The sequence below is a fragment of the Kogia breviceps genome, chromosome 7, assembly GCF_026419965.1.
Source record: "Kogia breviceps isolate mKogBre1 chromosome 7, mKogBre1 haplotype 1, whole genome shotgun sequence".
NCBI lineage: Eukaryota > Metazoa > Chordata > Mammalia > Artiodactyla > Physeteridae > Kogia > Kogia breviceps.
In genome coordinates, this window is record NC_081316.1 from 113,272,111 (window position 1) to 113,287,247 (window position 15,137).

General features: G+C 42.3%; 2 protein-coding genes across 7 annotated transcripts; one reads left to right on the plus strand and one right to left on the minus strand.

The window, feature by feature from the left end:
• The first annotated feature begins 1,200 nt into the window (after nucleotides 1-1,200).
• On the plus strand, nucleotides 1,201-11,737 carry HYLS1 (HYLS1 centriolar and ciliogenesis associated). Of its 4 annotated transcripts, none has more exons than XM_059068661.2 (3): nucleotides 1,201-1,768; nucleotides 8,155-8,272; nucleotides 10,396-11,737. In XM_059068661.2, the coding sequence occupies exons 2-3, from the start codon at nucleotides 8,259-8,261 to the stop codon at nucleotides 11,321-11,323; spliced, it is 942 nt and encodes a 313-aa protein (XP_058924644.1). In that variant the 5' UTR covers nucleotides 1,201-1,768; nucleotides 8,155-8,258; the 3' UTR covers nucleotides 11,324-11,737. The 4 variants fall into 4 exon arrangements, with proteins under 4 accessions (XP_058924644.1, XP_066895360.1, XP_066895359.1 ...); XM_067039258.1 differs by having other exon boundaries at nucleotides 1,643-1,768; nucleotides 10,399-11,737; XM_067039257.1 differs by having other exon boundaries at nucleotides 1,649-1,962.
• Nucleotides 5,137-15,113, minus strand: PUS3 (pseudouridine synthase 3). 3 transcript variants are annotated; one of them, XM_059068658.2, is made up of 6 exons: nucleotides 13,924-15,050; nucleotides 12,482-12,610; nucleotides 7,221-7,641; nucleotides 6,542-7,107; nucleotides 5,786-5,976; nucleotides 5,137-5,669 (listed from the first exon to the last, which is right to left on the minus strand). In XM_059068658.2, exons 3-6 carry the CDS (start codon nucleotides 7,593-7,595, stop codon nucleotides 5,359-5,361), a joined length of 1,443 nt encoding a protein of 480 aa, XP_058924641.1. In that variant the 5' UTR covers nucleotides 7,596-7,641; nucleotides 12,482-12,610; nucleotides 13,924-15,050; the 3' UTR covers nucleotides 5,137-5,358. The 3 variants fall into 3 exon arrangements, with proteins under 3 accessions (XP_058924641.1, XP_066895357.1, XP_058924642.1); XM_067039256.1 differs by having other exon boundaries at nucleotides 12,482-12,596; nucleotides 13,924-13,975; XM_059068659.2 differs by lacking the exon at nucleotides 12,482-12,610 and having other exon boundaries at nucleotides 13,924-15,113.
• Nucleotides 15,114-15,137: the final 24 nt, after the last annotated feature.

Genomic DNA, 15,137 nt, shown 5'->3' on the forward strand with positions numbered 1-15,137 from the left:
TGAGTTCACAGAGCTTCATTTTTTTCATGTTTGAAATTTTCCTTAATATATTTTTTGAAAGATGCAGTTTGATTTGCAGGAATAGGATTTCCTTCCATATACTGTAGTTTAGATGGCCCTGGTTAAATTTTCTTGACCTGGGTTCAGCGTATTTCAAGGAACCACGAGGATTATCAAATCAGATCTAGACAAAGCTGGAGGATGAAGTGGTCCACCAAAAAACAGGGATTGAGTTGAACACAAGATACCACTTGAAAGATGACGGAAGATAGATCCTTCAAGTTATTGATTAAAGCGTTTCAAAGATACAATTTTAACATAAAGGACAACAAGAAACTAATGGGGGGGTGTGTGTGTGTGTAAGGAGTTTGTTGAATGAGCAAAGCAGTACATAAGAAAAATGACTCTGTCCGCTCTTGTTTCTAAGACAAATTCAATGCCACTGAAAAAGACATGCAGCTATGAGATGACCAAACCTAAACGTGGGATATTTGCTCATGAGAAAAGAATGTGTGCACTAAAGTCGTGTTAAGACACTGGAAATCAATGGGTCGGGTCATTCACATCTTCACAAACTACTTGTCTTCTTCTCCTTTATTACTCTTCTTTCCCCCAACAAATCCGAAGTGCCTTAAAGATAGTGCAAAGGCCCTAGGACAAAGGGGTAAGAGTACGAGGTAATATGAAGTTTGGAGGAAAAGATTACAGATTATTTTCTCCCTCTCACTGAATCCTGAATTTAATAGTGTACATTAAATTTGTCACTTTCCTATTTGTTGTGAGGTGGGGTACAGAACGCTCAGGACGAGGAGGACAAGTTGCTTTAGTTAGGCTGCAGGGCAGTGATGAGGACAATGAGTTGTGAAGACCTCTACCCTTTTTCTTTTCTAGGTCTCACCGTCAGCAACTCCCAAAGCACGAGACCTTTTCCCCCAGGTACGTAAACAAAACAAAACAAATTTAAGGGTAAGATTACGCGAAGGGAGTAGGCGGGAGCATTCCAGAGGAAAACCACAAGCGAGGCCTCGTTCACCCAAGGAGGTTGGAGTGGCAGGAGCGGTTTGACAGTCACGTTGGCAAGGGTTGGAGACACAGCAATGGGTCAAATCAGAGAGCCTCGGAAACCACGGGAAGTACTCTCTGCGGACGCGCGTCCGGTCTTTATAGGGAACCTGCGCATATCAGACTCCAGGGCGACCGTCAGGAGGCAAGAGGCGGGGCCGAGGGAAGTGGCTCCAACCCGGCTCTGAGAACTGCCCTCCCCGATGTCTCGCAGCCCCGCAGCCGCCGGAGCAGCGAAGGGAGGAGACTGATTCCCCTGAGGTGGACGGAACGTTTAGAACACCTCTCCCCAAATCCAGCTACCTCGCTGTTAACCGAGGCTTGAGAGTCCTCTCCTCCCCTTCAGGGACACCTAAAAGCGACGCCGCGACGGTTCCGGGTTACGCGGGTGGCGGCCCTAGCGAATCCAAGCCAGGAGTCCCAGGCCTCCTCCCGCCCATGGGGGCGGGCCAAGAGAAAATAGGCACCAATCGGAATGTACACTTGGAAGACGTTCACCCTCTGGGCCAATAGGAAGGAGGAGGGCGGGGCCTAGGGGGCCGTTCGCTCTTCGGGTTTAAATCTGGGCGGCCGGGCTGTTAACGGCAGCCTGGGCGCGTTTGCGAGCCCTGCGCCTGCGCGAGCTGTGGAACGCTAACCGAAACCTGCGGTACTACGCTAGCGGGGCGGCGGGACTCGGTGCGGCCAGTGAACGTCCGCTGGACCGGTAAGCGGAAGAAAGCTGAGAGAGATGGTGCATGGGCTCCCCAGGGCCGCCCGCCCGCCCACAGATGTGGAGAGGTCAGGTTCTGAGTAACGTGGCATTGGAGTTTCTCTCCCCTGGCTGCCGGTCTCTCCAGCGCGCCGTACGGAGCCTTGACGCTCCCGCCGAGCCCAGGTGTGCGGCCTGCGGAGGCACGGGTGAGCGGCGCCGTGCGTGCCCCTGGCGCGTTCGACCCTTCAAGGTCACGATGTGCGCCAGCTGCCGGTCCACTGCCGGCCCGGCGCCTGCAGCGGCGAGCACCCTCGTGGTCGCCGCTCTGCGAGGCGGACGGGGCCGAGGGGCCTGTGGGCGGCGGGACCGGTGCCCGCGGGGCAACCGGCTTCCCTGGAGTCCGTGAGCGTCTGAGACAATAACCACGCCCCGGGCCAGCTGGTGCAGACTCTGGTCTTTGTTGTCGTCGTGAAGGGAGAAAAGCCTTCTCCCCCTCTAGTTTCACCTTTTGTGAACCTCCGGATGTCACAGTGCGAGAAGCTCTTTCCCTAATGAGTTAGGATAGCGTGTAAAATTGAAGAATCCTATAGTCCTGCCCCAAAATGAAGAAAGAAAAACAACTTTTTTTTTTCTGGTTATAAAAAGTATACAATCTCAGTATTTGTAGAAATAAATCCAAGCACTGTTAAGTACATATTTTAAAAGGAAGAAAATACTCGAGATTTCATCAGCCACAGATCAAAAAAAAAAAATCCGTGTTCATATTTGGGTTTACTTAAGAGGTATTCATTATGAGTATATATTTACATGATTGGAAAATGTATTTGTTTTTATATAATTGTGTATTTTGAATATAACAAAGTATATTCATTTTAAAAGCAGATTATGCCTTATTTAGTCCCTAATAGTTTAGGAATAAGTGATTTGATCCATGCCAAATGTAGATATGCATTATCAGTTTTTAAAAAGATTTATTTCTTTATTTGGCCGCACCAGGTCTTAGTTGTGGCACGCGGGATCTTCATTGTGGCATGCGAACTCTTAGTTGCGGCCTCTGGGATCTAGTTACCCGACCAGGGCTGGAACCCAGGCCCCCTGCATTGGGTGCGCAGAGTCTTAGCCACTGAACCACCAGGGAAGTCCCTGCATTATCATTTTTAATGGGTGCATGTTATTTCTTGTATGGCTCTACTATACCACGTATTATTTAACCTTTCCCCTAATGATGGACATTTGTTTTTCCAGTTTCTTCATCAACAGAAAATAGCATGGTAGTGGTTACTTGTACATGTACATGTTTGCGTTCTAGTCCAGTCTATCTCCTTAGAATAATTTTTTGGAAACGTATTGTGGCTTAGAAATTATGGTACATTTTAAATAATGATTCATAATGCCAAAGTGTCCTCTAGAAAAACTGTCATCTCCCCTCTGCACCCTCCCCCCACACATAGTACACAGTAAGAGTACTTATTTCTCCACGCTCCAGCCAGCACTGGGTACTGAAAAGTCTTACTAATCTAGAAGGATAGCTTAATGTTTTATTTGCATTATTAATGAGATGAAACATCTTTTTCTATATTTATTAGTTATTATTTCTTCAGTAAATCATCTGTCTTTTCCCTATTCTGCTGGTGTTTGTACCTTTTAATAGCTTTCTAATAGGAATTTGAATTAGTGATTTTGAACCTGTTACAGTATTTCCACTAGTTTGTTGTCTCTTTGGATTATGGTTGTCTTTTTTAGGGTGTTTTGTTTTCTTTTGTTCTAATACTTTCGTTCTTGAAGCTGCATGCTTTCCTTCTGAGAGGTAGAGAAATTTGTTCTAAATCTGCAATAGCCTCCCAGCAAAGTTTAGAATCTAACTAGTCATCCAGACCTGCTATTCCAATTTAAAATCCTTCCTTCCACCCTCAAAATCCTTTCACTTGCAACTAGGTAAACATGGGACACTGAATTGCTTAAGATTTTGACCAGAAGGTACTGTTGGGTATTTTGGTCAATATCATCTGTATTTATCTACAAAATACAAGCTGTGCTAGCTTCTATGTGAAAGTTTCCCCCTAAGTAAGGAGAAAGTAAGGAGAAAGGATTATCAGGTCTTTATATTAAAAAGAAAGAGAAAAAACTGACACCTACTTGTGGACCTTATTAAATTTTATATTTTATTATTTGCAAACATCTATCTTCTTCATACATTCGAGAAAGAAAAACTGTGCAATAATTTAACTGCAAAGAAAACATGTTAATCATAGTATAGTATACTACACATGCCGTAAAAAAAAATCTCTTTTGCGCTTTAGTATTGGAATTCTTCCAGCCCATTCCAGCCCAGAGTCCTGTTCCATTTCTGTCCCTACTTTCCTCTGTTCTGTGTTTATCTTTTTAGTAGGTAGTTTTGTATTGCATGAACATTGAAATGAATGGTGTAATACTTCTCACAAAGCACCATTTTATTTATAATATAATATATATACTCATATTATGTTTTATATATTACATATGTAATATATATAAAAACATATATATATAAAATCTCATTTAAACTTCACAACCTGTTGAAATAATTCCTTCCATCTTTCCAGTGAAGAAAGAAAAAGCTAAGCCCTACCTTACTCCTCACATTCATTTAGTCCCTACCATCAGTCTGACTGGAATTTATACAATGTATTGTACAATACAGATAAATGAAGTAATTCTTCAAAGTTATATTTTGGGACTTCTGATTTGCTTTATCTGTGATGATTGCCCTGAGTTTTTCTGTTTTAACTACCCAAAGTAATGTCATTAGATCCTTATTCTTCTAGATTTGATAATACAACCTAGTTAACCTTGAAGGAATTTCACTTAAGATCAAACCTGGACTTCCCTGGTGGCGCAGTGGTTAAGGACATGGGTTCGATCCCTGGTCCAGGAAGATCCTGCATGCCACGGAGCAACTAAGCCCATGTGCCACTACTGAGCCCACGAGCCACAGCTACTGAGCCCGCACACCTAGAGCCCGTGCTCCGCAACAAGAGAAGCCACCACAGTAAGAAGCATATGTACTGCAACGAAGAGTAGCCCCCACTTGCTGCAGCTATAGAAAGCCTGCATGCAGCAATGAAGACCCAATGCAGCCAAAAATAAATAAATAAATTTATTTTTAAAAGAGATCAAAGGGCTTCCCTGGTGGCGCAGTGGTTGAGAGTCCGCTTGCCGATGCAGGGGACACGGGTTCGTGCCCCGGTCCAGGAAGATCCCACATGCTGCGGAGCGACTGGGCCCGTGAGCCATGGCCGCTGAGCCTGTGCGTCTGGAGCCTGTGCTCCACAATGGGAGAGGCCACAACAGTGAGGCCCGCGTACCACACACACACACACAAAAAAGGACAGCACAACAAATCAGACACTTGCAGGATCTGGCTTTAATGAATTTGAACACAAGGCACAGGTTTCCAGGTGTATATAAATATATGTCCATTTTAAAATTACTTTTTGCTTCTTCCATCTCTAATTCTCTTGAACAGGAATGAAAGAATGTTTAAATTCTTTCTTATTCAAGGAAGAACTTCTTTAGCCTAATGGTTTTTTGTTGCCTCCTAGATCTTGGTGAGTTCTCTATGGTTAAATGATGCTTTTAATTTCTGTATCAACACAAACTCTCTTTGTTGGTTTCTCCAAGATAGTATTTTCTTCCTCTTGTGTGTCATTACAGTCCCTTTTGGCTTTTGTTTCTTTGTCATGGAATAAATGTGTGTGCTCAATGCGTCCCCTACGTACAAAATGCTGGATCCGGGATTCTAATCCTTGGCATTTAGGACGATCCATTAGGGGCTTATAAGTGCGCATTTTCACTCCTTCTACAAAGGCACTGGTCTGCTTTATGACAGAGGGCTTAACATTTCTCCATTCTATCATTCCATCCATCTTTGGTCCTATAATGTATACAATCAAGCATTACATGGATACTTTACCACAATAGAATCCCCTCCAAACTTTATGTGAATCTCCCTCCGCCATAACCCTGTATAACTTTGGTTCCCTGTCATACCTGTCCTACAGGGTACCGCAACAGAGTCCAGTCCTTGTAGCATACTATACAACATCTGAGTTTTAACAGCATGATTAGCCCATAGTTGCTGAAGGTGGGTAACATTGAACTCCTGAACTTCCCGGTCATAGATCCACTTAATATTTTCAAACTTACAGTCATACAAGACTAAAGGAAATTCTACAGCCATACTAGAGAGAAAGAGAGAAGAAACAGAGTATGAGAATACATAGCAGCCATCCAACAATTCTTAAAAAAACAGGATTAATTGGGTTAAAAGGAGGGGGAAAACTTTGTCAGTATTGAGTATCTAATAGTTAAGAAAATAAAACACCATTCCTAACCTTGAACAACTTAATAATTAAAAAAAGAAAAAGGCAGCAAACCACGGATCAACTAGTTAGGCTTGGTCTACATTAAATTTCAGTGGTAACAAGTCACCTAGAAGTGAGCTGACTCAGCTCCACCATAATGCTATAAAATTATTTAAAGGGCCTGGTCCAAACACCGGTTTCTTACGAAAGGGATAGAACAGTAACAGAAGAAAATTAAAAGATACCACTCCCTGCTACATGTTCATAACATTCTATAAGTTAAGAGTAAAAGCTTCATGAAGGCAGAATCAGAGACTTAGTTATTTAGACAATGGTGGGGAGAGGAAGAATATTTTAAAATATATTCTTACATATCTCAGGGCAATAGCTGTTTTGTTTTGGGGGTCTGGGTGTTTCCTTGTTTCATTTTTTAAAAACTTACCTGTATTGAGGCTTCTGGGGATTTTTCTCTATGTTCAGCAGCTCATCGATAACCTCTGGCTTCTCCATTCCTTGGCCAATCAGAAAAAGGATAGCCATCATACAGCGGACTTGATGGTAAAGGAATGCCTGGCCAATCACTTCAAACTGACATAACTGAAAGGGTTCTTGCCATCTCTCCTCAGCCAGGCTCTGGCCTACTAGCTGCACTTGAGCAGACAGAATAGTCCTCTGAAAATTAATCACCCCATTGGCTACATCCATTTTACATAAGTTCCTAAAATCATGTGTGCCAACGTACTTCTGAGCTGCATAGTTCATGGTTACAATGTCTAAGTCAGCACAAGGGAAGAAATAGCGGTAGGTCCTCTCAAGACAGCTGAACCTAGCACTGAAGCTAGGTTCTACGGGAGCCCAGGCCAGTACACGGATGTCTGGAGGGAGCACCCGATTGAGAATGTGGGTATAACGGATCTCTACAGCCGCATCGTTGACTTCATCTTTTAAATTAAAATCCTCTGAGTCCCTGCCCTTTGGAAAGTGAGAACGTAGGTCAAGAGAAATCACCTGTGGAATTAGAGAAAGATTGTTTTACGGATACAAATAATATGAATCTTCAGTATGTACACCTAGAATATATTGGTATTGCTCGCTTTGTGGAACAGTACAATGGCCCTTACCTGTCCAAAGGCACTAACTCCTTTGTCTGTTCGCCCACACCGGTGATAGTTGGATGTCTGTCTGTTTTCTACTAGTCGAGTCTTGGTTAGAGCCTCAAACAGTTTCTCTTCTATTGTATTGTTTGTGTTTTCCTGACTGGCAAAGCCCTGATATCCCCAGCCCAGATAGGCTATCTTTAGGGCTACGTGTCTTCGACCGTGAGCGCTGAAGTCAAATGCACGCTTAGCTTTTACAGCTCCTGAAGAATTTTCTATAACGTTTGAGTCCTTGTTGTTGGCCTGTTCTTTTTTAAGTCTCTGTACCTCCTTCTCCAGTTCTTGCACTCTTTTTAGGAGTTTCTCAGTCTGGATTCTTTCTATGTCATTTTCAGCCATGGTAAGACAACCTCAGGAATAAACAAATCATAGAGATCCACCCTATCTGAAAAGAGAGTAAAGAGGTACAATTTTAGTGCTGATTGCTTTGGTGATGTCAGTATCATTCCATTATGTTCAAATAGTATCTAAGATTTCATTTGATGCCTAAAGGATATGGACTTTTGATTCTGCCCAGGGATACAAGCATTAGCTTTGTTATGGGTTGATCATCCAGCTACTATTATTTTCCATCCTGTCTGGCCAGTTCACAGTGGAAAGGGAAAGTAGCATGAAAAAAATATTCAGCTAGCATTAAGAGTAGTCAGAATTTACGGAATATGTAGATTTCATTTCTCTCTTCTTCATGAGCTGAGATGACTGAGGACGGATGTTATTGATTTTTTTTCCCCTAAAACATTTCCTTTTGACTTCTCATTATATTTGTTTCATCTTTCCAATCATAAGATCTGTTTATATGGAATATTTATGTCTACTCCCAAGTTTCTAGTGCTTTCCAATATTTCAGGTAAAATTAGTGGCTTGTATGTTCTATCTAATACTCAGTTCCGTCTTAAAGGTGGTACAGTAAGAGCTGGCTTGATGGAAGAAACTTGTCAGTGATTGTACTTCATATTGGAAGTAGAATCTGGAGTCAAGATTTTCCTACTTTAAGCAGTTTTGATGGCAGAAAGAAGGTAATTAAGCATCAAGATCTTTAAGTCAAATTTAATGCATGTCCTGATAAAAGATTTCTGTACCTCTAGCAGTTAAAAGTCACTCTAGATAATATAATTTAGATATCACTGTTGAAATTTCTGGCATATTGCAATAATCTGAGGACAACTGTACTATATCTATAATACTGGGACAGTACTAGACAACCTTTGACTGATGGTTACTTTAGTTAAAGAATATCATCTCCACATCTGTTCTAAGGCTGAGTAGGTTATCTAAGTCCAGGTAGCTCATTTAGTTTTTTGCTCTGTGAGTTTCTGTATCTATGGTAGATGAAAAGTTTAAATGTAAAAAATGAAACTATAAAAGTACTAGAAGAAAACATGAGATAACTTTCTTATAATCTTGTTGAAGTAGGAAAGGCATTTATAAGTAAGGCACTGTAGAAACCCAGAAACTGTAGAAAACCAAAAGAATGTGACTACCTAAAAATATGTTTCTACCAGCAGAAAGTCAGAAGGTAAGTAACAAACTGGCAAGAAAAATGTAAAGATGGTATGTATTCCATGAATATATAAATCAGTTTTAATATAAAGATCAACAAGAAAAAAATCCAACAACCTGAGAGGTAAATGGATAAAAGCATTTCATACAAAAGGGAAAAAAAGCTTGTAAATGTATGAAAAGATGCTCAAATTTACTCAATTTAAATAAATGCCAATTTATATGAGAAGTGTTTTCTTTACCAAACTGATGGCAAAGAGGAGAGGGTTTGATAGTATACCACCTTGGAGACAGGAAGGAGAAACAAGATCTGGAATACACAGTACAACTTCTTTACAGGGCATCAAGCAACAGCTATCAAAATTGAGCACATACATCCCTTTTGACCCACCTATTCCATTTCTAGAAATTTAACATACACATATGCTTGCACAAGTATGCAAAAACTTACAAGATATTTGTTGTAACATTCGTTTTTAAGAACTAAAGACTAAGTCTAAAATCAGTCAGGGACAGGATGAATAAATTATGGTACATCCACACACTGGAATTCCATGTACCTTTAAACAAAATGAAGTATGTCCACATGTACTGAAACAGCTGGATCACCAAGACTATCTTTAAGGTTCAGAAGAGTTGTATAATATGTTCCTTTATGGTATAAAAGTACATATGAATATGGAAAATTACTGGAGAAATTATAAGAAGTTGCCTTTGAGAGTGAAACTTGGTTTGGGTGGTGTGAGGTGGGGAGTCCTTGCTTTAAACTACATGTATATGTATTAGTTTTTCAGCTTAAGAAGAAAAATAGTAGAGACACAGGAAATAGTGGGCAGTAGATACTTATTCTAGATCCAGTCAGGAAACTGGCGTTGGGTATTTGGTTGGTTTGGGTACTAAAAGTTAATTCAGTGACAGGCTGTTGGGATGAACATAGTTAGCTTGGCAGCTGAAGGTGTGTTGTTTCTTAAGCATACGGAGTGTATGCATTTATATGACTGCTTTTGTGATGGTTGTTTGAATTAAATCACTCTCATGGTTAAAAGCAAGAACTCTGAATCCAGACTGCCTGAGTTAGAATTCCAGCTCCACCACTTACTAGCTGTGTAACCTTGGGCTGTTTGATCTCTCAATGCTTTATGTTACTCATCTGTGAAAAGGGGATACTAAGAGTACCTATCCCACAGTTGTGAGGATTACGCGCATTTAATAAATGTGAAGCACACAAAACAGTGCTGGATACATAAATTGTCCCTCTAAGTACAAGTTACATAATGTACATTAAGTATTGTGCCCCATATCATTAGCCTCTTGAGCTATTTTCATGCCTGAACTCACCTATCCTAGGAGCTACTAAAGATGGCAAGACTACCAGGCAGTAAAAGTGGGAGTGAGTAAGAACAGACGGTGGAAATGAAAGCGGTTAATACACTCTCGAGTTGAGTTAACGCCCCTCCAAAGTGCTCCCATACTGCCTGTACTAATCTGTATTTTACTATCTACTTAGCTGTTCTACTTATGACTGCCTTAGCCATTCTTTCTCCATTTCACTGCTATAAAATAGTACACAAGAAGGGAATGAACCATTTTTGAGCTGGAAATTTATTACTGGAAAACTGATTGGTGTTTTCTCTTGCAGAAGGTCCTACAGTGTAGGGGAAGCAGTGGAGGAACTTGTGGGACCTGATGGACAAAAATGGGCCAATATGGATCCAGAAGAACGAATGTTAGCAGCTGCTACAGGTTTTACCCATATCTCTGCAGTGCAGGGTGAGGGAGATGTCAGGAGAGCAGCCCAGTCCATCCTATATGATCCCTACAGTAAAGCCTCAGTAACCCCAGGAAAGCGACCTGCTCTTCCTGTGCAATTGCATTACCCACATATAGAAAGCAATGCCTCTTCAGAAGCAGTCTCAGAGGCCTCCCAAAGACTCCGAAAGCCCGTGATGAAGAGAAAGGTACTGCGTCGAAAGCCAGGTGGGGAAGTATTAGTGACGGATGAGTCCATCATCAGTGAATCAGAGTCTGGTACAGAAAGCGACATGGATGTCTGGGACTTAAGACAGAGGCTGATGAATCTGCAGTTCCAGGATGACAGGGAATCTCCAGTTGATATTTCACAAAAATTTAGTCTACCACGTGAATACCAAGGAATTTCTCAAGATCAGCTCATCTGCTGTCTACGAAGAGAAGAAATGGGCCCTCCAGCTTATGAACAAGACCTGATCGTTGCCAGCCGACCCAAGTCCTTTATTCTCCCAAGGCTGGACCAGTTGAGCCGAAACCGGGGCAAGGTAGACCGGGTAGCCCGCTATTTTGAATATAAACGAGACTGGGACTCCATGCGGTTACCTGGTGAAGATCATAGGAAGGAATTACGCTGGGGTGTCCGAGAGCAGATGCTTTGTCGTGCAGAACACCAATCCAAGCCTCAGCACATATATGTTCCAAACAATTACCTAGTACCAACTGAGAAGAAACGATCTGCCCTTCGTTGGGGTGTTCGTTGTGACCTTGCAAATGGTGTGATGCCCAAGAAGCTTCCCTTCCCTCTTTCTCCTTCTTAAGTCTTTTTTTTTTTTTTTTAACCTGTCTCTCCTTTCACAGCATTGTTTGGGATAACCTGGTTCTTAACCTCTCTCCTTTTACTTAAATAGAAACAACTAACTCAAAAGATCATGGAACACAGAGTAAAGACTTCACCCATCACTGGTCTTTCCTAGGTGTATGTCACATTGGTATCGGATACCACTTAACTTCCAAATTACCACTCATATCTAGCAATTGCAAGAGGAAACATTCCAGAAAAAGAAAAACAGACCTGGTCTTTCTGTTTTGTCAGACTAGTAAGCAAAGCCAGCACTATTTCTGTTTTATAAACTTGTTACCTTTGGCCAATGTGAGTTGCTGTTTTTATGAGTGTGTGTTTAAAGTTGCTGGGCAGTAAGCTTATCTATTAAAGAATTTTGGAAATTTGTGAATTTGATCTTATTTTTACTTAAATACTTCCCAAAGATGATCTCACACCTAGGTTATGGGGCTTCCCTGGTGGCGCGGTGGTTGAGAGTCCGCCTGCTGATGCAGGGGACACGGGTTCGTGCCCCGATTCGGGAAGATCCCACATGCCGCGGAGCGGCTGGGCCCGTGAGCCATGGCCGCTGAGCCTGTGCGTCCGGAGCCTGTGCTCCGCAACGGGGGAGGCCACAGCAGTGAGAGGCCCGCGTACCGCAAAAAACAACAAACAAACAAACAAAAACCTAGGTTACGATTCTGCTTCCAATCATACTCCCCATCATACTCTCACTACCTAAATAATGAGAGCCAAGGGGAATGAACAAAAGCCTGCCCTTTACACACAGTCCTAAAGGAGGAAAGGTAACAACGTAGATAACCTTCATTACTAAAGGAATATAGTAAATCCAGCTAACTTTTAATAATTTTTAATAGATGCTCAATAACAGCACTGTGTGACATGCAAGATTCTAACCCAAGTTTTGTTTCAGAATTATTTCAGCATATATTGCCCTCCATTTCTTACTTCTAGAATGTCATTGTTTTTATAATTTGCCACTAAGATTTTCTTAGAAATTATGCCTGTCACTTGAAGGCTATTCCCACTCTGCAACAGAACTTCAAACTCCTAGCAGCTGGAACCAGATGGAGAGATAATAACCAAAATGAATCTGGTCTATTAGAGTACAGACCAAATCACTAATTTAGCTCACCTGAACTTGGATCTATTTGTTCCTGATGCTTCTGGTCCAAAAACACCTAAAATCTGGAGGTTGTCAGTTTTAGCATTTAAGCCAGAAGAGTGACAGCAGAAATAGCTTGCTTGTTCTAGGAAAAAACAGCTGTGTAACAAAAATGAATGACCTTGACCATTACTATCTGCTAAAATACATTTTCTCCTTAATATTTGAGCGACATCATTCATTCAGTCACTCACCCAGTTCCATTGTTAGGCATTCATCAGGGAAAGTAAGAATCAGTGACTCAAAGATATATGTAGGATACATTCACTGCAAATACGTAAAAACTGCAAACTACCCAACAACAGTGAAGTAATTAAACGTTAGACTATTAGTTACTGGAAATCTATGGTAAGCTAATAGAAAAATGCAAATTAGGTCAAACAAGTTGCAGACTGTACCGTACAATCTCAGTCATACTGCACACGCAAGGCGCAAGGAAAGATCAACACACCTAACTCGGTGGTGGGATTAAAGGTAGTTTTTATTTAAACCTCTCTTTTTTAAAAGTTAAAAGCCACATGGCACTTTTTACATACAAATTACAGCAAAACAATGATTTACTCTTCATATATCAAAGCCCAATATTACCGGATCAAAAAGTCCGAAGTGATTATCTAGTTCAACCCCTTATATAACCGAAAAACTAGTCCAAAGGGGTTAAGCGAGTAATAAGATTTTGGGGAAGAGGACTCCTGACGGGTGAAGCACAGTGGTTCCCAAACAGCCATGTAATAACTGGAGGGGGGCGACCAAATTACCACAAAGGAATTTCGTGCGTGCGCTAAGCATTGACTGTAGACATTAAAACAGCCGTCGCTAGACTTTCGATGTATTTTTTGAAGTTAAAAAGGTTTAGTCTCGAAAATATTAGTAACCAGTGGAAGTAGTAGAAAGCATTCCCCACGATAAACTTTTAAACCAAAGAAGTAAGCAGGGGTAACAGCCAAAGGATTAGGAAACACGCACTGTGATCACTAATACTGGAAAGTCATCCCCCAAACAATTTGAAAATCGTTGCCACGCCTGCCCACCCCACATACTAGTGGGATCCCGACCTCATATTTTATGAGCAAATATTTTATGCTTATAAAATATTTCGTTTTATGAGCAAACAAAATTCTAACTGAGGCAGAAGAGATTACACTCCGCAGTCCCAGGGCCCTCAAGGAATCGAATTAAAGAAGCTCCTACTGCTACATGTTTCTGACAAGTGCTCCAAGAAGCACCAGACACAAAAACACGGTCTTTAGCGAGTTCCCATTTCCGTGATCTAAGGAGCGCTTTCCTGAAAAGATCAAGGTATGGGAACAGGGGCTTAGAGGGAAAGACAGAAACGTCCATCTGTTTGTCCATCTGCCCGTTCCCCTTTGAAGAACCCAGAAAATAACCCACCCCAAAACCCCCACATTTACCTTCCGGTCGTCGGCCACGCAGCTTCTCTCGAGACAGGAAGCTGTCCCTTTGCGTCTTCTACGCGCGCGTCCGGGGCCTCATGGGAAATGTAGTCCATCTTCATGGGAAATGTAGTTCTAAGAGCCGGGAGTGCAGGCTTGACGCTGAAATCTGCCTAATGTTTTCTAATCTAGTCATTTGTCCACCTCCAACAAGGCAGAGTCTGGGTCCTGCGGTAGGACTAGAATAAAAGGATAATTTCTAGTGCGCTAAGATAATAGAAAACTAAAATTAAAGAACTTGATCTGATTTTATTCGTACTTAAATTAGTAGAAAGTTATCATTGAGAGCCAAAAACATTTACAGTTAGAATCCACATGGAAAGGCTGAAAAGGGATGTGATAATCTCAAAACAGAAGACTGAGGTGTCCGCAAGTGACCGAACAGGGATGTGGAGTCTTGCTTCAGCACCACGGAGAGATCATAACTAGGTTTTGTTTGCGCGTTTTTCTAGAGATGCTGATCGAAACTGCAAGATTCCAGTTAGAAAACTGGTGGGGGTGGGGTGGGGGATCTGGTTCTTTTGTCCAAATTTAGCAGTCATTAGCGCACAGAATCTATCCCGGATTATGCAAGTGAAGGTAGGAGGTGTAGGTTGTACCGAAAGGGAAACCGTTTTCTCCGGATTGCTTTACCAAGAGGCGCGTATCAGAATTAAAATGAAAATAAGCCAGTATGTGGAAACATCACAGATATCTAGTAACAGGGACGGTAGTTGGAGCTTGAACAACTTTACTTCCTCTCTGCATCTTTCGCATTCGAATTCATTTGTCAGATGAAACTCACCAATTCTGACTCTCCACTTTCCTATGCCATTCACTAGCCTTTCTGACATCTTGCAACTAGAAGCGGAAATTTCGGGGGGACGCGGGCACGAGAGCTTGAAGCGGGGTGGAGGGGTCCTGCCTCACCACCAGGAGAATAGTCTGGGGAGAGGGTGGTGGGGTAGGAGAGGTAGGACTCGAATCAGTACGGAGATTGCTGCCGCTTAGAGTCCCACGCTGCTGTTGGCTCAGCAAAGGTCAGCCGCGGGCGAACATTCACCATGATAGCGCCCCGGCCGGGTTTCCAACGCCTGGCGCTGACTGGGGCAGTGGCAGACCACTACAGCTCGCTCCCTCCTGCGCGGACCCCGCCCTCCTCCCCCGACTCCTCCCACAAACTCGGCGTTCGG